This window comes from Coffea arabica, chromosome 5c, assembly GCF_036785885.1.
Source record: "Coffea arabica cultivar ET-39 chromosome 5c, Coffea Arabica ET-39 HiFi, whole genome shotgun sequence".
Lineage (NCBI taxonomy): Eukaryota > Viridiplantae > Streptophyta > Magnoliopsida > Gentianales > Rubiaceae > Coffea > Coffea arabica.
In genome coordinates, this window is record NC_092319.1 from 12,455,899 (window position 1) to 12,481,719 (window position 25,821).

The 25,821-nt window shown below is 37.3% G+C and overlaps 2 protein-coding genes and 1 long non-coding RNA gene across 5 annotated transcripts; 2 read left to right on the top strand and 1 right to left on the bottom strand.

Moving 5' to 3' along the window:
* Window positions 1-68: 68 nt before the first annotated feature.
* Window positions 69-7,618, bottom strand: LOC113688966 (uncharacterized). Of its 3 annotated transcripts, none has more exons than XM_027206799.2 (6): window positions 7,037-7,618; window positions 6,427-6,572; window positions 6,014-6,066; window positions 2,036-2,118; window positions 734-816; window positions 69-597 (listed from the first exon to the last, which is right to left on the bottom strand). In XM_027206799.2, the coding sequence occupies exons 1-6, from the start codon at window positions 7,499-7,501 to the stop codon at window positions 465-467; spliced, it is 963 nt and encodes a 320-aa protein (XP_027062600.2). In that variant the 5' UTR covers window positions 7,502-7,618; the 3' UTR covers window positions 69-464. The 3 variants fall into 3 exon arrangements, with proteins under 3 accessions (XP_027062600.2, XP_027062597.2, XP_071906670.1); XM_027206796.2 differs by having other exon boundaries at window positions 2,036-2,134; window positions 5,898-6,066; window positions 7,037-7,617; XM_072050569.1 differs by lacking the exon at window positions 7,037-7,618 and adding an exon at window positions 6,646-7,030 and having other exon boundaries at window positions 2,036-2,134; window positions 5,898-6,066.
* LOC140007646 (uncharacterized) lies at window positions 1,277-3,038 on the top strand. Its single transcript, XR_011814990.1, has 2 exons — window positions 1,277-1,466; window positions 2,545-3,038. It is a non-coding gene; the product is annotated as an uncharacterized lncRNA (long non-coding RNA).
* A 5,474-nt stretch (window positions 7,619-13,092) lies between the features above and the next one.
* On the top strand, window positions 13,093-13,785 carry LOC140007202 (uncharacterized). The gene has a single exon (XM_072049899.1). The coding sequence runs from the start codon at window positions 13,093-13,095 to the stop codon at window positions 13,783-13,785; it is 693 nt and encodes a 230-aa protein (XP_071906000.1).
* The last annotated feature ends 12,036 nt before the right edge of the window (window positions 13,786-25,821 follow it).

Sequence of the window (25,821 nt, forward strand, 5' to 3'; positions counted from 1 at the left end):
ATATACTATAGGGTTAATTACCTTGCAGGGAAATTTAACATTGTATTTTACGTACTTTTGCAAATAACTTGCAAACAATAATGAGATATCCAATAAGTTTCATACTGACAATTGAAATTGTATTTTCCTCTACACTATTAAATGAGTTTCCTTTCCTATACCTCCGCACTTCAGCTCACTGTTTATCTGACGTACTTGTGCATCTTTCCCATCCATAGAATTCTACAAGCCTCGAAAATTTAGTAGTATCATCTGTTCTTGCCCAATTAATTTTGAGTTCAAAGTTTAAATTTCCACAAAACAATTGAGGATTACAAAAAACAAAAAAAAAAAAAAAAGGAAAAAGAGAGAGAGAGAGCGCCACCCGCTTCATGCATCACAAATGGAGCTTGACAGCTTCCGGTCTTAGGTTCTAGAATCGTCTATCATAACAGCTTCCCACAAATTTTCCCAAAGGTCATCCATCATTTTTCTTCTGAAGTGCTTGAGCTTAGCAAAGCTGGCACAGCTAGTAGGGAAGGTCGTAGGATGAGATATAAAGCAGGACCAACTAATGGAATCAATGATAAGGGAAGCAGCCATAAACCTTTGTTGTCCCTGCAGAGAGAATGGGTATCTAAATAATGTTTCTTCCTGGATGTCATAAATAAGCAAGTTCCTCTGTGTGCCCTCAGGAATAGAAGTGTTTTGATGCATCAAGCATGAATAATACGGAGGCTGACTGAATACTTACCATCTTCGAGCAGTCATATCATTGTAAACCCAGAATGGAGCAAATGTCGATAACAAAGCAAAGTCAATGCATGTAAGATGTATCTGCATTCCAGAAAACTGGCTCAGTTTCACAAATAGCAAAGGACTTAGGCTGCCTGCCACAGCCTACAAGATAAAAAACTTTTTAATGACCTAGTATCAGATTTCTCATTTTGTTCAATTGTACCACTCACTTTCCATAAAGTTGGCCAGAGATATTTTAAGCAGCAGTAGATTCCATGCGAAAAAATCTTTCAGCGAGTTACTATAATAGTAACAGGTGTCCAGCTTCAACACTGAAATAAGCAACACTCCTAATTGATTGTTGCAAGGCCTCAAGACTTTAAACTTACCAAGTAAATCTAAATTTGTCCCTTTGTTTCTCTTGTATTAATCGCCTCTTACTCCTTTTAGCCAACATAGAGAATAAAACACACTAAACACAGTACTCAGGTAATCCTGGTTCTAACTTGATGAATGAAGCCAAACTCTCAAATCATCAATAAGTCCAGAAAAAAGCATTACTTTTTATTTGGGAACTCTTATATACACCAGCATTCACGCTGGAATACATGTAGGATCCATTATCACGAGAAAACTCTAAAATATAATGGATTTAATTTGTTCAAGAGAGATTTTCCTGCAGGTACTGAAGAAAGGGTCCTCGCGTTCAGCAAATGCAACCCCTTTGGCCACACAATTGTTCATGCAAGGTCAGTTACTTCATCCTCAAAAAAAAAAAAAAAAAAAAAAAAAAATTCCTCCTTTGGTTAATGTTAGAGTATTCTTGACTTACCATTCACCAAATGCAAAGAACCCCCTCATCCAAAAAACAACGCCAAAAATCAGGCCTAGCTTGTGAGCATCTTTCACTATTTCTAAACCCAACAAGAAGCATATTACAGATGATTTGAAATAAGGTGATTGCAGCTACTAGATGATCAACATGGTCAGAATCTGTCATATACAGACATTAAAAAAAACAAAGGCTTATTCATATTAATGTTTGCCAACCACTTAGGGTCATATACCTTTGCATTTGCCATTTTCTTCCAAGGTAAAAATACAAAAGAAGCAATAATGCAGCCTGGCCACATGCAAAAGTTGTACTGGTGGCAGAAAAAGGGTACACAATCAAAGTAGATATGGCCTGATAAGATTAAAAACCAAACATAGAATCTCTTGAAATTGCTAAGCTGTGAACACAATTAATGACATGAATGAACCCAACTCTGCAAATCAAGTAAAAAGGCCATGCAAGTTCAAGTATATAAACACTCACAAATTTGCTTGCTCTGAAGTACCGGTAAAACTCCCTCCAAACAGCCCCATCAGATAAACCTGCATAAGCCATTAAACCTAACCCTGCAGCCAATGCAATCTGAGGCATAGTTAGTTAGATATCACTTTAAGAATAGGAGTAAGACATGAAACAACTGACATCTAAGATATAAACTTCAATGTAAAACCAGCAACGTCCAATCAAGATAATATATAAACCAGATGCTTAAGGAGTCCAAACAACAGACTCTTATCCACTAATTTCTATTTTTACTATAAAATGACCTACGAGTGTAACTTAAATTAATTATAGAACCACACCAAAATTTTCATCATTTCTAATTTGAACTTCACTAAATTTTTATTGAGAACTAGAACCTGATTTTCTCAGGAAATTTTTTGTTGACAGGAGTTCATAATTATTTGGATGCAACCAAAGGATTTGTTAATAGTTATTTGAATGCTACACAGTTAACCTCAATTTTTACTCTGATGAATGACTGCTTGCAGCAACTTATCATGACTGTGCAAGCTTGAGGGACTCCAAGGAGGGAGTGACTTGGTGATCAATAAGAAAGTCATGCGGCAGTTGAAATCAAATAGGGTGGAGGAGGCACAAAGTCTAGGAATGCGCCCATCCTGACTCAGTCGAATGTTGTCCAAAGATATCATACTTTAGACAGTGGAAATTCCCAATAGGGAAACAAGAGGAAATGATATCTTGTGAAATGTATTCCTCAGAAGTTAATGCAATTGACAGCTTTCCCAACTTATTACACCTATTATGCAAGGCAAAGCCTTACATTTTGTAGCTCTCCTAATATCATTGTGTTCCATTTCAGAGCAAACATCATTAGCACATCAAATTCCCCAGTACACTACGCAGCAACTCATGCAACTCTTCAACATTTTCTGCCATCCCTTTTCCTTCTTATTCTGCCAAGCATACCCTCCTTAACTTTTAGATCCATTTACGTAATCGTCAATCACAGACCAACTCAAAATTAACTAATGAAGATGGCAGTCATTTACAACAAACTTAAGGCAATAAATAGGTCAGCAACTCTTACACCATTCATCCACAAATATAACTTCATGCTCATCAAAAAAGAGGAAAAAGAGAGCTGGCAGAAGATCAGGATGTCAAATATGTTCACATGGAGATGCTTCATGACTTGGAAAAAAATTTTGTACTTTAGGTTTAAATTAACCATCACATCATCTTTATCAAAACAAACCAAAATTCAGAATTTAAAGGCAGTTTTTCAGTTTTTTTATATATCATGAATTTAATTCATTGTTGACCATGTCATACATTCAATCCTAGTAGGAAGTTTAGGTAATATAGTAGAAACCTATAGCTAGTGATCATGAACACCACTTAGGAATCCAAGTCCTGCTGTAGTAGAAACAGTTTTTGAAATTGCCTTTAGTATTACCACCTTGTAACTCACAAGCTTCAATACAGATACTCTTCAAATCTAAGATTGTGCTTGTAATTTTGCTAAACCTTAAAAGTACAGCTCTCCTTCACATTCTCATTTTTCTTCTTTCTCTCTATTTTTTTTATTTTATCTTATTTTAACCTGCTTCTCTCTCTCTCTCTCTCTCTATAGCAGGGGAGGGATAAATTGAAGAAACGGAAAAGTGGATTTGAACGCAGAACTTCTAAAGTCCTGGAACCTCAACCTTAGTCACTAGACCAAGACCTTGGCTTTTAAAAGTCCTTCATTTGTTCCCCCAACCCCCACCCCCCCCCCCCCCCCCCCAAAAACACCCAAAAAAAAAAGCAGGGCCAGGGTGAGATTTAAGAAACAGAACAGGGAGGAGGAACATGGATTTGAAGGGCGAGTTCCTGGGGCCTCAACCTTGCCATTAGACCAAGGCCTCCTTCGCCCCTCCACTTTTTCATCTGAAAGCTTTCAATAATTTCTCCTAATCAATTAAACTTTAATCACAGTCCAACCCCACTCATTCAAAGCAAATCATAAAAACCCAGGGGCTGTTTCATTATGGTGGAAACTGGAGCTCTGGAGCTCAGAATTCAAGGAAATTGAGCTTTAGCCTGATGACTAAAACCAAGCTAAGAAGTGTAGACCGGCTAATATAAAGAGTATGCATCATATCAAAGGCAGTCCCTCTTTTTGAGGTAAAATGTGAATAACCACAAACAGCTGTCACCATCATGCCATGTATCTACACAAACAATAATAATGGAATAACATAAAGTGTAATGTAGCTTTTATGTATTCCTATTCTGGCAAACCACTTCATGTAACAGTTAGTCCACCAAATTGGAGTTTTTGTATAAACGCTTGTGCTCTAAAATAGGCATCATTAGCAGTGAAGGAGGTGTAGAGTGAGGAGAGAGAAAGCAACATGCAATTGAAAGGTTTGCCATATTAGGCTGGCAGTATACTGAGATCAAAAGGGTTTCTCGTAAAGGCAAGGGATATATTTACTCGAAAAGTGAGGCTTGTATCTAGCCATATCGTAATAGAGAATGATCAAATGCTAACATTTACTTGTTTGTCTCCTTATTTATTGAGAGACACGTTAAATATGATCTGTCCATATACCTCCCTAACCTTTCCACTCTGTGACCAACTAGGATAGTTACATTAAATGAAGTTTCATACTTGGGATTTAAGATTATTCAGATAAATTTTTGGAATCATTCACTATGGCACTTTTTGAGACGTTACAAAGAAAAGGTGATTGAAATGTGTTGAGTAGTAACCAAATATAAAGTTTCCAGAATAATTACAATCCAAAGACATATTTATTTTAACAAGACAAAAGGTTGCTCCAGGTTTCTGGTGCATCAAATTCAAACAAAGCGCGAGAGTAGTATTAATAAAACCAGCTTTGCTTTCTGAACAATTATTGAGACATTAAGATAGTAGAAACCATTCTTTTCTTTCATCCCTGGATAATGATAGTATGACTTGCATGCCATGCTTCTTACAAATAATGAATTCAAAGCAGTAAACAAACCAAAATTCTAATTATATGTCACGAACACAGTTATATTTCAACATGCCGGTTCAAACCTGATTCAACCATGTTTAAGAATTCAAAAGATTGTTGATCTTCTCGATACCTTGTTTGTCATGCTTCTGTCAAACTTGGCTCTTGTTTATTTGTTTTTTCACTATAAAATTGAATGTCTTTTAGATCAATTAGCACAACTATTGAAGTTCAAATTTGAGATTGCCTCATACGCTCTAGAACTAATGTCTTTGCACAAGATTGATATATCTAACACCAAGACAATAGACTAGCTCATTTCCAGCAGATGATAGCGTCCTTAAAGTTTCTCAACAAAACCCTGTTCACTGATTCTAGCCAAAAGTTGGCACGATAAGTCAGAAAGTCTTCATAATGCAAAATTAATAGCATAGGATACTAGTCATGCATGCTTCTATGATCTCCATAACAAATCCCCCAATGCAACTTTAGTACTAATTCCTGAATCAGTTACTTTTTTAAGCTTCAAATCTCTCTCTCACAATTTAGCCTAATGTCAACACTAAAAAGTTATGGCCTTTCCAATGCTTGTTGTAGTGAACATGAACCAAAATTATAACTTACAGTGAAAGGAGTAAACTTTTGTTGCTCTACAAGGTACAAAAAACTATCAACTCATTTCCACCAACTCATATCCACCCACAACCTATTACATCAGGCACCCCTAAACATGATAACAGCATGATAACTTTAGTTTTGCAGATTTTAGTTTGGCATAACCCATGCATGATAACTTTCTTTCACATCATCGATCCTGAAAAGAATTCATATTAAAACTAATTTTCTGCAAACATCTATTACATGACATAAATTTCTCACAGAACTCTCCTTACTGCGGCAGTTATTTTTGATTCCAGAAAATTCAGAGGCCATCTTCTAAGCTCAGTTGCTTCAATAGGTGGTGGTGGTGGTCTCCAAAAAATAAAATACAGAATCAGACCATATGCACCTGCAAAGCCTGAAAGAATGAGGAAGGGCCAGACAGGGACACTCCTATTTTCACTGCAGCATCAAAGACCAGCAGATATAAGAATCAATCAACCTCCATATATCTTGAAAAAAGTTAAAGCACAAATTAAAAACATTGTGCTTCCCAAATTCTTATAGAGCCCTTTCCCGTGTAACTCTTAGTTGCATTCAATTAGAAAGGCATCGGTGTGCGACATTATCTTTGAAAATAGATGTGTAAAGAATATGACCAGGGACTCTAATTACCACCTGTGTAAACTTTATACAGACCTAGAGAAGTGAAAATACAATTCTGAACCGCCTAGCTTCTATCTTAAGGTATCCAAGCACGAAGTAAACAATAACTCAGAGGCATTATCAGTAAACTTAAGCAATACAAGTCATCAAAATTACCATCGGCCAGTCGGAAGCAGCAACATACTGTACACAAACGGATACAACCCCAAGATATACCACAAAGCCACTAGCACTTCATTCATTTGGAAGCCATCATCTCCTATTATATTAACAAGCTTTTTCAAGAAATACACATCTGTCGACTGCAAACAATTATCAAAGTCAATAGTGAAAATAGGGCAAAAGATGAGCACATGACACCATAGAAGATTCTACCTTCTCCTCCTGAAGCATCAGGTTGCCATGATAAATAATAAAACTCCCAGTATTTCTTTTCCTTTTTCAAAAACTCCTACTAATTTTATTACTGATTGGGAAATCGAACAAATAACAATTGAAGAAGTTGGTTTCAATCTTAAAGAAAAGCCCAATAGCCAATAACAACACAGTTCAATTGCATTAAAAAGAAAAAGGAAATCCATTTTCTTGTTCCTCAGCTATCATTTCCTCTGACATCTAAGACAAATTAACCAACAAAGTCTTTCTTTCCCCCCTCTTTTTTAATTATTACAATAACCAAAACTTTCAGTAGTTATTAATCAAGAAGATAAAAAAGCATATCAAAGATTTTTTTTCCCCTTCCATATAATAAACTACAATACCATACCGGGGTTTGGTTTGGTGCTAGAAAGACAACATAGTACACAAGTCCAACATAAAGTCCAAGGAGCAACAACGACGTCGTCCAGTCCCTTTCTCCTCCTCCTCCTCCTCCATTATTTCCATCATTCTCGTCCTCCAGACAAATTTCTTCATTTTCCAATATGGGATTTTCCGGGTTCTCTTCCGTGCTCAATGAACTGTAACAACAAAATGAATTTTGCAGTTTCTGCAATGGCACCAGTTTTATACTGTCGTTGATTCCAGTCTCATCTCTCCAATTACTATTACAGCTAGTACGAGTCCTACAGTGTTTTTCATAAAATCTTGTGCTTAATTTTATAACAATTGGGAACTTTTGCTGCTCAGGTTTAATGGGTTGCGGAGATGGAATTTTCGGAGGAGCATGATTATGTATATGAACTGGGAAATAAGAGAAATTGCAAGAATTGAGGTTGGTGTTGGCTAACATAACAACCTGCTCGAAGCTTTACCTGCAGAAAATTTTGAGGGTGCTAGTCAAATATCAGGGTACTAGGATGTTTTGCTGTATACATAAATGTTGTCTGGTTATCTATTGTAGCCTACAATTTTATAACCCACAATTTTATATCTTTATTATTAGAGCAGGTTTGTGTGATAAGTTTGGTGGAGATTTGTGTTCTTAAAAAAAAAAAAAAAAGGAGGTTTGGTGGACATTTTTGTAACTTTGTAATGCAAATTGTATATATATTTTTGGGTTAATTGTAATATGCACCCTTCAATTGTCCTGCAATTGGCCTTTACTCCCTAAACTTTAAATTTCAGCAATTTTTTGCAATCCACAAAATTTCAAATGATGAAAAGATGATTTGCTCCCTTATTCTTCTTTAGTCCCAAAATTACCCTCTTCTATCCACATAACAAATACACAAAATTTTCACAATGTATTAACTACAAGTTAAGGAGTTTTAAATGCAAAATAAAAAGAAGGAATTTACACTTGTAAAATTTAGCTAGGGGTGTGCATCAAAATCAAATTCGATAATTTGGGAGAATGAAATTGTTAGTTTCGATAAATTGTCTCTAGAAAATTTCAAACTAATTCATTTTCAAATTTTACATTTTTTATTTCAATTCCGTATAGCAATGAAATCGAAAAATGGTATTTTACCGATTTCACCGAAAAAGAATTTGGAGCAATGTCATGGAGTAGCTGACAGTCAAATCAAGTAACAAACGAAACCGTGAAGACAGCAAGGAGAAAGGCGTGAGATAGGTAGAAGAAAGAAACAAAGGCGTGAATCAAGAACCACGCCTTTGCTGGGAACCAAATCTGCAACCGCGCGAAGGAAGCCATAGAAGTTCTGCAACAAACTTCCAGTTATTGCAACAAATTCACAGCCACTTGGCCACGTGGACTAACGCTATTGGAAGGATCAGACGTTAGTTATTAATTGATAGCTATATATAGGGGATTAAGTGAATGTAGTAAAGGTAATAATTGTCTTGTAATTCAACAGAATTGAGCTAAATCTCATTCTGCTTATTTCCTATCCCAAATTTCCTTCAGTTCTTTTCACCTTCTTAGTTTTCCCGCCCTTTCTGTACTTCTCCACAGATTAATGAAAGCCATTCTTGAGCTTCATTCTTAGCTCATTTTGTGTTTGATTAATTTCATTTACGTTCTGATTGTTATTCCAACCACCAAAGGGAACATTCCTATTTAGCTCAAGTCTGGTACCGTTATAGTGGTATCAGAGCTATCTACAAGCCATTGGGGATGACTAAAACACAGGAGGAGATGATGAGGAAGGACCTGATTGAGCTAGGGAATGTTGTGAGAACATTTGCTAACAAAAATGATGGATTGGAACAGGCGGTCAGAGCAATAGAGCACAGACAAGAAGGCACGAAGAAGGCCATTAAGAACTTGGACCAAAAGTATGAGAGCATTGTGATGGCCCCACCTTCCCCTAGGGCGTACCCCAGGGTTCGGCGGGTCGCCTGCCCAACTCTTGCCGGGATTCACTCACTCACTACAGTCCTCAAATGAATTACAAGATAAATCTCAAATATTACATCCAATTCTCCAAGAATTACATATCACGAGTACCAGAAAGTAAACCTTAAAAAATCTGATAACTACAACCACCACGACAACTATATACATCTTACTAGTCAACTTATAACAGGTACAAGGTAAACTATTTTATAACCAAAAGTCTATACACTGTCCCGAGCGATCCCCGCGTCGGCCCCCTGCTAAGGAAAACAAATGGAACGGAGTAAGCTATATGCTTAGTGAATAATTGGCGTAAAAATGTAAAACACATTCAGATAAACATATAATTCCAAATATTTCACATCAATACAGAAATGTAACATCACAATGGTAGGATACGGGTGGCTCCAAAGCCAGTTCAATTCCCCGAACTTGAACGCCTGTTGACACTCCGTCAACCAAGTACTCGTGGTCCGTAGACTCCACTTAACTTTCTCCGTTCACCTTTTCAACCCCCGCTGGCCAGTCAACAGTACACAGCAGCTCGAGCAAAACAAAATCACTTAGCTTTCAACAAAGTTTTAACAAAGAACTAAATCCCAAAGTTAGCATGGAACTAACTTCGACCAAACCCCGACTGGCTCGAATAGTTCGTCTATCCTTGGAATCGAGCTGGAACCAAGCCCTGAGATATCCGATCTCTCAATAGATGGTATTTCTCAACAAAGTACACAACAAAATACTTACTCCAAACAGCATACAACAAATGAGGTTCAATTCAAGTAATGTAATCACCCCCATCAGCACTCAGCAAAAGGGTGATACACAACATACACAACATAAGGCATGTAATCTCACACATGAAATCAAAACAAATGATGGGCTTAGGTCGAGGGAGATAAAGTACACCCTCACCTAAGTATCCATTCAACATATACGAAGCACTTTAACAATTTCACATAAATAAACAACCCAATTACTCACTTGATAAAGCTTGGCACGAAAAACGATACAATTCACTGAGCTTGACTATAACTGTCAAAAGGCTCACAGTCTGTATTGATAGATTATATATACACATAAGTGAAACAGCCATACAATAGCAGTTTATAATTTGAATGATCGAAACCAGTCAAAAATAGTCAAAACGGTAAAAAACGACATTAAGGCCACAAGATTGTCGAAATTGGCCGCAACGGCCGAAATGGTAACAAAATAACAAAAATAGTTCTAAACGGTCCAAAATGGCAAAAACGGTTGAGAAATACACATACACGTGCGCGGAAATGAAAATGGTCGCGCGTCCGCACCCAAAGGCGTAAACGGACATTTCACAGTTTTGACACCTTTTACGGTTTTAATTATAACAGAAGCTGTGATCATTGGTTTAAGGTGTACGAGATATCATTTCGAAGCTAAGACAAAGAACTACAACTTTGATGAAGACACTCAGTCCAGTTCGTAGTGTATCTAGGTCAAAATTTCAAATTACAGAACCAAAATCTCACATTCGGGCTAGTAAACTGCACTATGCATAAATGACAATAACTCAGGCTACCGAAATCCGATTAAGGCGTTCTTAGGGGCGTTGGAAATCTGAGACACAGGGCTAAAAGTTTCATGTTTTGACCAAAGACTGGTTTGATACGGATCAAGGTGAAAAAATGCAGCCAACGTGAGGCAATGTCAAAATTGTCTGCTGGACTCTACCTAGGGCAGTCTCAGGGGTATTTTTGTCTTTTCATAAGATACAGTACTCGGATTGGGCTGAAATTTTGTAGAAAATTATAAAATATCATTCTCTACAACTTTTATGTTTTAGGCTAAGTCTAATTCAGCGTCAAACATGGTGAACTAGAACCAGACAGAACAGGGAAATATGAAAACTTAAACCTGGAATTTGAGCTTTTCTCTAGAATTTCATATCTAGTAAGCATTCAAGCATCAAAGCCAAAAATTACTAATACTACAACATCCATTACTAGATGAATAACCATAAGCAAGGCTGAAAATGTAAACCCTAACTCCATATTCCACATATCATTCCAAACTGGCAAATTTACCATCATAAACCAAGAATATGAGTTTCTATCCAAACTTAAACAAGATTAATGAAGAGTAAAGGGATAGGCAGCCATGTTACCTTCCAAAAGCTCCTTATAGGTGAGAAATCAAACACTTTCTCCCAAACTTTTACCACACACAACTATCTAAGTACTAAAATGAAAGTTTAATCGGTTTGGATTTTGGATTTTCACTCAACTAAGTTGGATTCAAGGTGAAGTTGCTAGCTTGTCTTCCTCTCCTTTTTTTCTCTCAAACTCATGACCAAGAGGCTGGAATGGAGGAGAAAATGAAGTTTCAAGAAGGTTTATAAGATGGTAATTGGTTTGGGTCAAAGTTAGGTGGATGACCGCCAAGTGTCACCACAAGATTCAACCTCAATTTTTCCTTTTTTTCCCTTTTCTTGGTCAATATTTTCGGCCACTTAAGTTGGATTAAGGGCTGATATTTTGCACTAATATCAAGGTTATTTTATGGTGAGAAAATGGTGGTCAAGTGATGCACTCAATTGGTAACAAACGGTACCCGTCGGTTCAATCCGATTTTTCTTAAATCGCGTGTACTAGGGTTTTCACTTATAATTCTCTCACTTATTATTCTCACTTCCAATCACACACTTAATATCATCTAAAACTCACTCTTAATCACCAAATTTGATCCACTCTCCGTACCGGATAGTCACACTACGGATAGGCATAAAAATCTTAGTTTACCCTAACGATGAATGCAAAAGGAAAAATTCTTTCTATTCTTTATTCTAAATGTTGGGGATGTACAATGAGTAGTATAGCTATTATAAGGGAATAAATGCCAAATAAAAAGAAATTTTAAGAAAATATGAGAAATTTTACAATTCCAGTGATTACAATTAAGGTTTCGATTCAAAATGAAGGATTTAAGAAAATCGATTAGTCACAAGTAAACTAGGGTTTTTGTTTAGACTTTAGAGTTTCTAGAATTTAGGGTTTCTCGTTTTTAAAACAAAACAATGTCTTAAATAAAGAAATCGTAATATCCTCTTGGAGACTAAACAATAGTATCCTAAAAGTTAGGGTATCACAAGCATGATGTCCATGATGGCTCAAATGATGGCCAAGTTAAATGAAACTGGGAGAAAGGATCAGGGAAGCAGTTCTGGAAATGACCAGAGGAAGGATTTGAGGAGGGAAAGAACTGAGAGGCAAGATCTTAAGAGGGGAACCAAGCTGCCTAAGATTGATTTCCCTCTGTTTGATGGGGATAATCCATGAGAGTGGGTTAGGAGAGCCAACAAGTACTTCCAGATCCAGGGAGTAGCTGAGGAGGTCAAGTCTGATTTGGCTTAACTACATTTCAGAGACAAGGCAGACATCTGGTTCCATGGGATGTACCATGGTAGGGAGTCAGTCGATTGGGAGGAACTGTCCTTGGCAGTATGTTGAAGATTTGGAGGAGGTACACTAGAGGAGACTATCGAGGAATTCAACAAACTCACACAAACAGGAAGTGTTGCTGAGTATCTGGAGAGGTTCGAGCTACTAAAATCATTGGTAATGCCCATTCTTTCTGGTCAAACTGATTCATACTATAAATCCTGTTTTCTGAGTGGTCTGAAGAGTGAGATCGTGAATATGGTGAAAATGGCTAAACCACACACTTTAGCAGACACTATAGAAGTTGCTAAGTTACAGGAGAAAAATTTGGAGGCCATCAGAAGAACACAGAAGCTTATAACTCAGAAATATCCCACCTCACAGCCAGCCATTAGACAGGGTTTTCCATCCCAGATCAAACCTAAATGGACTAATGACAACTCCAGGAGACCAGGGAATTCCTTCTCTAAAGGGGATAAGACAGGGGGACATGAAGTAGACCAGTACAAGAAAATCACTCCCTCAGAATTCAACTATAGGAGGGAGAAGGGACTGTGCTTCAAATGTGCAGAACCTTACACTTTAGGACATGTTTGCAAACTAGCTCAGATGCAGTATATCTTGGTAGATTAACCTGGGGGGGTTGAGGATCACTATGAGGAAATGGGAGAGGGAGTAGAGGAGTTTTGTGATTGCCTTGAGGGAGAGGTGAGTGATGAACTCATTGAAGTGTCCATCCATGCTCTGGCAGGAGGAACTGAGCATAGAACTTTTAAATTGAAAGGAAATATAGGGGAAAAAGAAGTTTTGATACTGGTAGACAGTGGAAGCACACACTGCTTCCTGGATGAATGGCTAGCTACACATCTGCAACTACAACTAGCTGGTACTCCATTGGTAGTTAAGGTAGCTAATGGGGACAGGTTGGAGTCCAGGCAGCTCAATAAGCCACTAGAATGGGAGATCCAAGGGTATAAATTTCAACATCACTTCAATACACTAAGACTAGGGAGCTGTGATGCAGTGTTAAGGGTGGACTGGTTGGCTAAATTTAGTCCTATTGAGTTTGACTTCAGAGGACTAAACATGAGGTTCCACAGAGGGAAGAATCTGATAGAATTAAGGGGAGAATCTGGGAAGATCACACTCAAGGCTATCAAAGGAAGTAGACTGGCCAAATGGAGGAGGAAACAGGAATATGGAATCACTGCTCAGTTGCATTTAGTAGAGGAAGGGCAGGAAGACTCTCAGAAGATTCCAGCAGAGGTGAAAGGAGTACTAGAGCAATACAGGGATGTGTTTGCTAAACCACAAGGGCTACCCCCTACCAGAAACCATGACCAGGAATTCCTCTGAGAGAGGGTGCCAAACCCTTCCAAATTAGGCCTTACAGGTGTTCTTATGTGCAGAAATCAGAAATAGAAAAACTGGTGAAAGAGATGCTGCAGATGGGAATCATCCAACCTAGTAATAGCTCATTTGCTTCTCCAGTACTACTAGTAAAGATGAAGAATGGTAGTTGGAGGTTCTGCGTGGACTACAGGCAGCTCAATGAGCTCATTGTGAACGACAAATTCCCAATGCCCCTAATTGATGAACTGATGGATGAGCTAAGAGGAGCCAGATACTTCACAAAAATTGACTTAAGAGCAAGCTATCACCAGATCAGAGTTAGGGTGGAGGATAGGCATAAGATTGCCTTCAGGACTCACCAGGGATTATATGAGTTCAAGGTCATGCCATTTGGCTTGACTAATGCGCCAGCAACCTTCGAGAGTTTAATGAACCAGATTTTTAGTGAGCAGTTGAGAAGACATGTTATTGTGTTCTTTGATGACATTTTGGTGTATAGTCCATCCCTGGAAGATCATCTAAAGCATGTTGATGAGATACTGAGCATCCTTAGACAAAATCAGCTATATGCTAAAGGGAGTAAGTGCTCTTTTGCCCAGACACAAATAGAGTATTTGGGACACATCATCACTGCAGAAGGAGTAATGGCTGACCCAAGAAAGGTGGAGAGCATGGTAAACTGGCCCCAACCAGGAAATGTCAAGCAGTTAAAAGGGTTCTTGGGGTTGACTGGATATTATAGAAAGTTTGTAAAAGGATATGGATCAATAGCTAAGCCACTCACCAATCTGCTTAAGAAAGGGGAATTTCACTGGAATGAGGAAGCTGAGGAGGCATTCCAGAAACTGAAGATGGCTATGTGTAGCACTCCTATTTTGGCTTTACCAGACTTCAACAAACCTTTTGTTATAGACACTGATGCTTGCTATGGAGGTGTAGGAGCAGTTTTGATGCAGGACAGAAGGCCTATTGCTTATTTGAGTCAGAGTCTGGGACCCAAGAATTTGGGATTATCCATATATGAGAAAGAACTCCTGACACTTGTAACAATAGTCACCAAGTGGAGACATTACTTGGAGAGTCACCATTTCATCATCAAGACAGACCATCAGAGCCTCAAATACTTATTGGAATAGAGAATCACAACCCCTCCCCAACAGAAATGGCTTACCAAGCTACTAGGACTGAGCTACGAGAAACACTACAAAAAGGGCAAAGAGAATATAGCTGCTGATGCATTATCCAAAAGGACAAATACAGAGGAGGGTGAACTTATTGAGCTAACTTGTATCACTCCTGAATGGGTGATGTGACGGCCCCACCTCCCCCTAAGGCGAACCAGAGGGTTCGGCGGGCCGCCTGCCCAGCTCTCGCCGGGACTCAGTCGATCACTACAATCCTCAAATGAATTACAATATAAATCTCAAATATACATCACATGGTCCACAAACATACATCCAAGTCTCCAATAATTACATGTCACAAATGCAGCGGAAACTGATTCCAATCGTGGAATGTATACTTACATCCATATCAAATTCAAATATTTATACAAGACCAACTCGTACATAAAATAGATCCAAACTTAAACTGTACACGATATAATCCATCCAGTCACGTGAATAAGCACAACAAGCCCTTCCTTCGCCTTGAGCCCTGTGGGGGGGGGAAATAAAACATTTTTGGGGTGAGCTAAAAGCCCAGTGAGTAACCAGTAAAATCAGTAATCAAATAGTTTTCACAAAAATTCATTTCATTGATGTCATGGTTCAGAAATCAGATGTACGTATTTTTGCTCTCGTGAGCCAGTGAAATCATTGTAATGTTTTAGAAGTTCAATAAGTAACCGGGGGTAAAAATGTAATTTTGTTACAGGTCAACATTTGCACAGTGAGAGTAAAACAAAAGCAGAAAATGACACCACATGGTAATTCCACAAAGCTCAATGAGCTAAAATCTCAATAAGGTTCCGAACATGAAATTTCATAACAAAGCCAACACATTAACCATCAATAATCAATAATTCAAGAAACAATTACAATGGAAAGCGATAGTAACATATTCATTAAAAGGATACCGCTCACATGGAGCTATTCATTTGTTCGTTCCCCTGACATTTCCCCTTATTCCTCCAATTATTTGAAAATTTCATTTTTAGAAATAAACCCTCGTTCATCTTTTTATTCTTTCATCCCCTTTTCCGGACGTTGACCGGACTCCACCCATCCGACGTTGGCCGGACTCCACCCATCCGGACGTAGCCGGACTACAAGGTAATACTCGAGTATACCAAATTCACCCAGGGTCACCATATCGCCCGACCGAATCCGCTTCTGGCTCGAGTCGATCGGTAACGAAGGGCAGTGGCCAGTTCAGCCAAAAGGCTTACATCATGCGCAACTAGCATTTAATCATTAATCATTGAAAATTCATATTTATTTAGGTCGAGTGCGATAAAGTACACACTCGCCTAGAAAACTCGTTTTAACAATCATCGAAAGTACTTAACACATTTTCAACTAATAATGACAAGCCAATAAGTCAAGAATTACAGCAACCAAGGGACACTCCAAACAAACATTTAACAGTAAACCAAGGGAATTACAGCAACTAATAATGTACACTTATTGCTCTCGTGAGCCAGCGAAATCGTTGTACTTAAACACCCAACGCTCCAAACAAACATTTAACAGTAAACAGTCAGTGGGGAGCCATTTGCTCCAGATGAACAGTACACAGAGGTGGAGACGTTGGTGTTCAGCACACGAATTCCAAGCACTCATTTAAGCCAAAACATGTCATGGGCCACATGCAAGCACTCATGATATGCAATCAAGTAAATAGTGCAAGAAACGGTTTATAAGAAGCTTTAACAATAGTTTGGGGTCACTCACCTCCACGGCTCAGAAACCATCCATCATATAACATTGTCTTGCTCAAATCCAAGCCTTAGATCACAAACCCAATGCAAACAAGTCCCTTCAAAGTTCGGACAGCACTTCCCCTACATTTGCTAACTTTTCCAGCCATCATGGCTTCATTATTACTTCAGCCAGTCCCAAAGTCACACAAATAAGTTCATCTAATATCCATTCAGCAAGCTCCAAGTAGTACAAAGCCAAGTCAAGCTAGGGAAAAGTCCGAAAATGAAGGTTAAGCTCAAAACCAGAAAAACAGTTTTGACGTCATTTTGCGGTAATGGTGTCAATTTCACTATGATTATCGGATGGGTGTGTAAGACCCACCGTTTCGAAGCTAAGAAACAGGGCTACAACAATGTAGAAGGTCACTCAGTCCAGTTCCTAGCACAACTAGGTCAAATATGCCAAAAATACCAAACCAGAACCACTAAAACAGGTTCACAAATCTCACTATGCTGTAATTGGTATAACTCGGTCTGTACAGGTCCAAATGCATTGATTCCAAAGGCATATGGAAGCTAAGACATCCAGCTACATTTCATCAGAAGACACCAACATCCAAATCCAAAGCAATTCCAGTCAAAATGGCCAATTACGAGTGCAGTTTTCACATTCTGAGCAACCCAGAACAGCAACAGTAAAAACGCCATATCTCACTCTACACTAATCCAAATGACCTGAAATTTTGCAGGCACTTCAAACTCATCAATACCTACAACTTTCATGTTTTAAGCCAATTCCAATTCGGCCTCTAACATGGTGCAATAAATTCGGGCAGAATGTAGCTTCATGAACCCTAACTTTCCAAAATTTATTCCAAATCCAAAATTGGTTGCAAATATCAATCATTTCCATCCACTAGAGTCATAACCCCTCATTATCAATCATCATAAACAACCACAACACCATAATCCAATTAAACCAGAAAAATCATCAATAAAATCAAAACTTCACCAAATCACTTCAAACCAAGATAAAACCAGAAATTTCAGCACTTTAATCACTACTAATCATATCTTAAGCATCAATAGGTGTAGGTGGAAGTTTAAGCTTCACTTACTAAGTAAACAAGAGAGGGGAAGATGTTGGACACCTTAGCTCTTCCAAAAAACTTCACTAAAGCACTCACTATCACTAAAAGGAAAGATTGTATGGAGTAAAAACTAATTCAAACCCTTGGTTTGGTTGATTTGAGCCACTTGGAAGCTTGAAATGTTGAAGAACTTCCTTCCTTCTTGCAAGAGAGAGAGCCAGCCAACACAAGGTAAGAAAATGGTAATTTTTGTGAATTTTTGAGATATTTACTTAATTGGGTCAAAAGTCAAAATAGTGAATAGTGTTCTTAAGTCAAAACCAATGATATTGTGACACTTGTCACTACCATAAATGCAATCTTATCTTTTCTTTTACCTCTCACATCAATCATTTCACCCACTCTACTTATCTCTTAACACCCGATAAATTTTACACAGTATCCGAAACTTAACCTTATTAGCCGAATTTTTCCGAACTTTTCGCACTAGTGGGTCCCACGTCCATTATATACTCTTAATTTTCCAAAAACTCTCCAAGGCTAGAAAAATCATCTAAAAACTAAAATTACTCATAAAAATTCCTCAGGAAAATTTCCTAAGCCAGGAAATGCAGAAAACATGCTATTAAAGGAAATAAAACCCTCGGAAAAGATTAGGGTTTTTACGGGTTCTCAAACTCTTTTTTTTCGGGGCGTCACAGAGGCACTGTATGGAATCCCTCTACCTCAGCTAGCTCTGGGGCCATATTCACACTCCAGGTTGGCTACAGTAGAGGACCATTTGAGGGATAGGCAACGAATGGATGCATTACTCAAAAAAACCTTGCAAGAAGCTCAGAACAGGATGAAGATGTATGCTGACCAAAGGAGGACTGAGAGGGAATTCAGTGTTGGAGGGTTTATCTAAGGTTGCAACCTTATAGACGGGCATCAATAGAAGTAAGGAAGAACTCCAAACTATCAGCAAAATACTATGGGCCCTATCAGGTAGTTGAGAAGGTAGGAAAGGTGGCCTATAGGCTTCAACTGCCAGCTGATTCCAGAATACATCCCACTTTTCATGTGTCTTCGCTCAAGAGGAAGGTAGGAAAGAATGTTACACCAGTCCTTCAGCTACCTAACACAGATGAACAAGGGCATCAGAGGGTCGAGCCTGAGACCATTTTAGACAGGAGGATTGTTAAGAGGAAAAATGCAGCAGCAGTTTAGTGGCTAGTGCAGTGGTGAGGAACTTCACCTGCTGAGGCCACTTGGGAGGATACAGAGCAGATAGGATGAAAATTTCCTGGATTTCAATCTTGAGGACAAGATTTAATTGTAGGGGGAACTATTGTCATGGAATAGCTGACAGTCAAATCAAGCAACAGACGAAAGCATGAAGATAGCAAGGAGGAAGGCGTGAGATAGGTAGAAGAAAGAAACAAAGGCGTGAATCAAGAACCACGCCTTTGCTGGGAACCAAATCTGCAACCACGCGAAGGAAGCCATAGAAGTTCTGCAACAAACTTTCAGTTATTGCAACAAATTCACAGCCACTTGGCCACGTGGACAAACACGATTGGAAGGATCAGACGTTAGTTATTAATTGATAGCGGGATTAAGTGAATGTAGTAAAGGTAGTAATTGTCTTGTAATTCAACAAAATTGAGCTAAATCTCATTCTGCTTGTTTCCTTTCCCAAATTTCCTTCAGTTCTTTTCACCTTCTTAGTTTTCCCGCCCTTTCTGTACTTCTTCACAGATTAATGAAAGCCATTCCTGAGCTTCATTCTTAGCTCATTTTGTGTTTGATTAATTTTATTTACGTTCTGATTGTTATTCTAACCACAAAAGGCAACATTCCTATTTAGCTCAAGTCTGGTACCATTACAAGCAAAAAACAAAGAAGAACGATAGCTGTGATGTTCAAACTTTAGCTTCTGCCAACATTGAAGAATTTGGCTTTACGTTGAGAACCTTCAAACATCATTTAATTTGGCTTCACTAGATTGAAAATAAACCAAAACATGAAACCACCAGATTGAAAGTAAACTAAAACATGAAACAAGCACAAAGCATGCAACAATGTCAATATAGTTCACACTATGACCACAACCGGCACAATCTACAATTGAATTACGGAAACATAAAATTAGGGCCAAATTTGGCCATAATTAAAAAAAAGTTAGAAGAGATGGGAGTAAGAAGTCATCGGACTGGTACTTATTGAGAGATTAATACCACTAGATGAGAGAGGAGGCTCATAACTGGAGAGACAGTGAAAAGATGGCCAATAGCAATTGAGGAGGAGTGGGAAGTTGTAGAGAGGGGAAGGAAAGGGACCGAGTGATAATTCAGAAAGTGAAGAGCCGCTGCGTTTAGTAAACGAGAAACGAAAGAGATAGGAAAGAGGTTTGGTAATTTTGTATGTGTTTTGATTATTATAATAATTTTATTATATATGGTGCTTATACAGCTATACTATTATACATGTCTGACATTCGAAACTACGGATGTGAGTTCGAATTCGGAAATTTTGAAATCATAATTCCTAATAGCAAATTCGAACCAATTTCGAGCATTTGGAATTCGGAATATCCAATTTATTGAACGAATTCCATTTTACCAATTTTGAATTTTCAAATTCAATTCAAAATTGGTCTGTAAATCAGTAATTTTTGTATTTGCTCACTCTTAAATTTAGCTGGCTAGTGATTTACGCTTGTAAAATTCAACTGCCCAAGTGAAGTCCGAAAATTTCCATCAATGCATATTTGAGAACATAGCAGTAGCAAAGCCCTATTTCCTCTCTCTGCCATCAAAACCTCATCCTAGAAAATACATAGTAGCATTACCATCCCTCTCTTCCCCAAGCCTCGTCTCTCCCCTCTACTATCCTTGTCTTCTTCCTATCCCAGAAAAGAGTTTGGTCCCCCAGTACAACGTTGAGGAGTAGAACAAGAACAATGGTGACATAGAATTTATTTTTTGAAGGATAAAAATTGGATTTTGGAGGAGTTCAAATCAAGATTTATTGATGATGAATTGATATAAAAAAATTGGTGTTGATAAAATAAAAAAATAGATTCATTTTTGCTGTAAGAGCAGACGGCCATATTGGTGGGTTTCAAAAGCTACAGTGCTGTTGGCACAATTGTAGTGGGCAAGATTTGATGATGGGGTATTTTTATGATTTATTTTCTTCTTTGTCTGATATTTTTGGTTTTATTTTGTGTAATGAATTTTAAAAGATAATAGTTGTGGTGAAATTAAGAGTTTACGATGATGGTGCGGCTATTGAAGTTGGCATTTTTTATTTTTTTCTTCTGATGTTTAATTTTAAAGCATTTTTTGATGAATTTTTGGTGTTAATTTATTTGATTAGTATAGTTTTTGGAGGCTATGATATTGTTGGTGTTATGCTGGTGAGTTTTTAACATAGGATAATTTTTAATTTTTTTTTGGTGTTTGGTTCTCTTTTACGATGAATAGGTAATAGTGGTGATTCAACCATTGAAATTGTTTGTTTCTCTGTTTGTTGAGCTTTTATGTATTTATTCATTTTTTAAAGAATTCTTTGTTTATACGAAAAGTTTGTAAATAGAAGGTTTATTGCGAAGATGAATTTGAGGAAGGGTAATTTTGGCAAGTAAATTAAAAATCGAGGGTAAACTAGTATATTCGGTAAAAGAAATTAAAAGTTGTAGGTAGTTGAATGCTAAAATTCAAAGTTGTAATAATATGCTTGCTATTCCTTTTCCCGCAAATATCTAAATATATGTATATACATTTTGAACTCGCCTAAGAATTAAAAATCAGGCAGAGTTTAGGCTCGAATCTTTCCTTAAGAATAAGAATGAATATTTGTTATGAATTGGAGAGTAAAAATGACAGAGCTTTATGTACCGTTAAAGTTAGCTCTCGAATTAGAGGTAAAGGGTGATAAAGGTGTTGGATTGAAGTTCATGCATATATGAACTTGCATGTTTACTTATCTTTCTTAAAAGTGTTTTCTAGAGTATATGTTTACTCAAACGCATCTCTTAACTCAAAATTTTGAGAGAATTTTTGAAATATCCTCCATGTATATGTTATTTAGTATATATGTGTTTTGATATTCATGCATTGAGTTGCATGAGTAATCTTCTTAAACGTATCTGAGGAAATTGCAATATGTATTGATGATAGTGGCAAAACACATTATTTGAAATTTCTTACTAAGAAAATTTAGTTTCAGATCATGAAGAAAAGTTTGTATCTTTAACCCTAATTTTGACATTTTGAATCGTATTCTGTCACATACATATCCAAAATACATTAAAACCCTCGATTTTATCTCGCATGTTATGATTGACTTGATTTGGACAAATTAAGTCCGAAAATTTTGGTAAGCTTAGTCTTCTATTGAAAATATATCACTCTATTTGAGTTTTGAACTACAAGATTGAATCTTTTAAACTGGAGTTTTAATTGACCCTAGAGCCAATTATTCTTGTATAAACCCTAGTTTCATGAATGGTATAAGTCAAGTGTGATCGTTTGTCCTACGACTTGGAAGTAAAACGCCTATTGGGGAAATTAACGTTGATTGCTAATTGGATGAATGGAAATTGTGAGATATGGGTTGGAAAGTGCAAGTTGTTGATTGATTTGATAAATATAACTCTTAAGAAATATGATATTATCCTAAGTATGAATTTCGAGAACAAATTTTTTTTAAGGAGGGAAGGATGTGAGGACCCGAATTTTTACTTATTTTAATGGCTTAATTAATTATTTATTCACCCGTTTTTTCTGAATAATTTATTTGAACCATTTTAAATCTATTTACAGGAAACAATGTCTCACTTACGTTTTTAAAATGTTTCGTTAGAAAAATTTATTTTTCGGAGGCTCGTTCGGTAAGGAATAACGAGTACATGTTTTTCGAGGTAAATTCGATATGAGAGTGCATTAGTTTTGGAGAATTAAGAATGAATAATAATAGACTAAGAAAAGTTAAGTGAGGTATTTGAAGTGAGTGAGTTCAAAAAATTTCGCTTTATCGAGCGCGAATCGGAAGTTCACGTATATCGAGCCGGAATGGTTAAATGGAGATTTAAGAAACTAATACTAGACTACTAAGAGTGGATAATCACCATATTAAAGAAACTACATTGGAGGTTTAGTGCACAATTGAAACAAACCCGAGAGAAAACGGCAGTACGAAACCCTCGCTCGACCACTAGTGAGAGTTGACTTTTTGTACACAACCTAAAGCTACTATTTCATTCTTTCTCTCCAAGTTTCATCACCCAAACAAATCCTCATCTCTCTTTCCTCACTCCCTCATTTTCGGCCAGCAACTTCAAGGGAAGAAGGAAGAAAGCTCTCCACTCCATTTTTGCTCATTCTTGCTCCAAAACACTTCCAACTTTGCATCCAACCTGTCGCGCCCCATTTTTGGAAAAATAAAATGATTGCTTTTGGGATTTTATTGGTTTGGAAAAAGTGAATTTTTTGATAAAAATAAAAATGGGTCTAAATGGGACTTTTGAAAATGCGACGATTTGACCCAAGAAAATAGTTCAAAAAGGGTTTTTTATATGAAAAATGGAGTCGCCACTTAGTATAGAGTTAGGGTGTACCAAGTCACCCAAAAAGTGAATTTTTTTTAAGGAAAAAAAGTAAGAAACCCTTTTGAACGACTCCTAGTCTACGCAAACAAAGAAAAAGGTTCGGGAGTCACATTTGACGAAGGGGAAGGCAAGGATAAAAATCCAAGGCACCCCTTCGACCTAGCCAAGGCTAGTTGCGTGATTTAACCCTTATTTTCCTAATTTTTTTTTTACCCAAAGTATGTATTCGCAATTTGGACAAAGACTAATGAATGAGAAATGCAATCCTAAATTCTACGATGTCTCTCGTGAGGTTTTTGGTCCCAAACCACATGAATTGTGGCGGCCAATAAAGGGAAACCTCATAGAGGTCGATTGATGCAAATGGTGACTCAAGTGCAAGTGGGCAAGTGTATGAAAAAATTCATGTATGAAATGATGTAAAAAACAAAGTGTTTGTGTGCGAATGTGTAAAGAAAGTGCATGTGTGAATTTGTATGAAAATCAAAGTGTTTGTGTGTGCAAATGAATGAAGATAGAATAGTACATATATAAGTGAAACTTGAATTTCATTTGTGAAGTAAAGTAAATAAATGATAAAGATGTAGTGAAAAATATGGATTGAGAATTGTAAGAAAAATGTGATTAAAAGAGTATGGAAGTGATAAAAATGAAAGTATGACCCTAGGGGAGTGCAACAAGTCGGGTACAGGGGTTGACTTCTAACTTTTCGACTTCGATTTTCCCTTTGATTAGAAGGCGAAACTAGCGTGCTAAGGCTATCGAGTAGCCACACTCGCTCGTTTCCCTTATCGGAAGGGGATTTTCACGCAAATGAACCCTAACTAGCATGAGATGCAAGTCCTAAAGTGAAGGGGAAGGGGTTTGAGGAACATGCCAAATGATAAACTAAGGAAATGCATGATATGTGGTGATCATGCACTTAATGAAAAAGGAAAGAAGAAAAAAAAAGAACCTATTGGGTCTAGCATTGGACTAGCCCATTCTATGAATTCCGACCAGCGTTGGACTAGTGGAAACGATAAAAGAAGCCACAACTAGCGTTGGACTAGTGTGGTGACGTACATTCATCCATTCCATTCATCTATACTACAAAAAGCGAGTAGACATGCGATTCACTTATAAACACGCAGCACATAACACTTAGCCTGCTTGACTAGATGCAAAATCCTAATAAAGCGTTTAACATATAACACATAGGCATGCAACCATTACATTTGCTAATTAAAACAAAAGGGAAAGGGAAAATGGACCAAATTACTTGCTATGCCCTATCTATTACAAGCCAAGAGGTGTACACATACCCCATAATGAATAATTTAAATAAAAGTAAAAGTAAATGAAATAAATGCAAGGAATTAAGAAAGCAAAGTAGACATGCATATTCACGTAACACGTAGGAGCACGTAAGAGAGAAGTAAAGAGGATAAAAGAAAGTTATACCTTCCCCTAATGGTAAGCAAATGAAGGAAAATGGCTTCAAAACAATAAAGGGGTCAAGGCATCAATTTAAAAGTAAAGTATAAGCAAAAACATCAAAAACCACCTAATTGCAACTTGAATGAGCTCAAAAAATGCTTAAAGACCAAGAAAACGGAATAACCCGTTCAATTTCCAAATATAGCATCTACTAAAGACCCAAAACAAGCATTACTCAAACATTCAAGTCCAAATAAATCGTTTAAGCATTTCAAAGATCTTAAAAATAAAGGAAAAGTCAAACAATGATTGAAGTTGCAATGATTTTAGGACTTAATTACAAGATACTAGAACATGCTTGGGCTCTTGTGGAACAAAAAGAAACTTAGAAGGATCAAATTGATTAAATGTTCCAATTACTTGGGCCCTAGTGAGTCAAGAGGGGACTTGGGGGGTTAAAAATGTAATTTTCAGAGATTAATTCATGCAGTTTTCATGCAAGCTACGTGAAAATCAACATGAGAAACAACATTCTGCAGCAGAAATTTCTGCTGAAAGCTTTCGGCAACCCAGAAGACAACCGTGACTTTCATTTTCTCAACCTTAACACCATTTTGATCGAAAAAACTTCTAACCAACACATTAAAGCATGAATCTAACAACCAAACAAGCAGGTAAATCAAATTCAAAGTGAGTTTCTGCAATATTTTCTCTCATGTTTGCTCAAACGAAACCCAACTCAAACTCACATCTTATTTTCCAAAAAATCAGATCACAAGTTCACATACATAGCTTTAACTAAGCTGCAAACTATGTCATTACCATCGCCTCAACAGGTAGAAAACTTAGAAGGAAAAACATGCAAGTTCTATGCAATAGCCATGAAACAAGTTTCTGCAATTACTTCACATACTCTAGCAACCGAAGACTGCTGCACTTTCTTCTCAAGCTCAAGCTTCTTAATCACAACCGTGATCAAATATTTTTCAGCATGGTGTTTAATCATAGCTCAAGTGTTTTAAGGACTCAAACGTAAGCTTAACATCAAATCATTCCATTCCTTCTCCTTA

Excerpts from the sequence above, each read along its gene's own strand:
- LOC113688966 (XM_027206796.2), bottom strand. The coding sequence starts at position 7,501 with ATGTTAGCCAACACCAACCTCAATTCTTGCAATTTCTCTTATTTCCCA. Across the intron at positions 2,135-5,897 it reads AATCAAAAATAACTGCCGCA|ATTGCATTGGCTGCAGGGTT; the intron begins GTAAGGAGAGTT and ends ACTATGCCTCAG. Across the intron at positions 598-733 it reads GATATGACTGCTCGAAGATG|GGACAACAAAGGTTTATGGC; the intron begins GTAAGTATTCAG and ends TTCTCTCTGCAG.
- LOC140007202 (XM_072049899.1), top strand. The coding sequence starts at position 13,093 with ATGGGAGAGGGAGTAGAGGAGTTTTGTGATTGCCTTGAGGGAGAGGTG.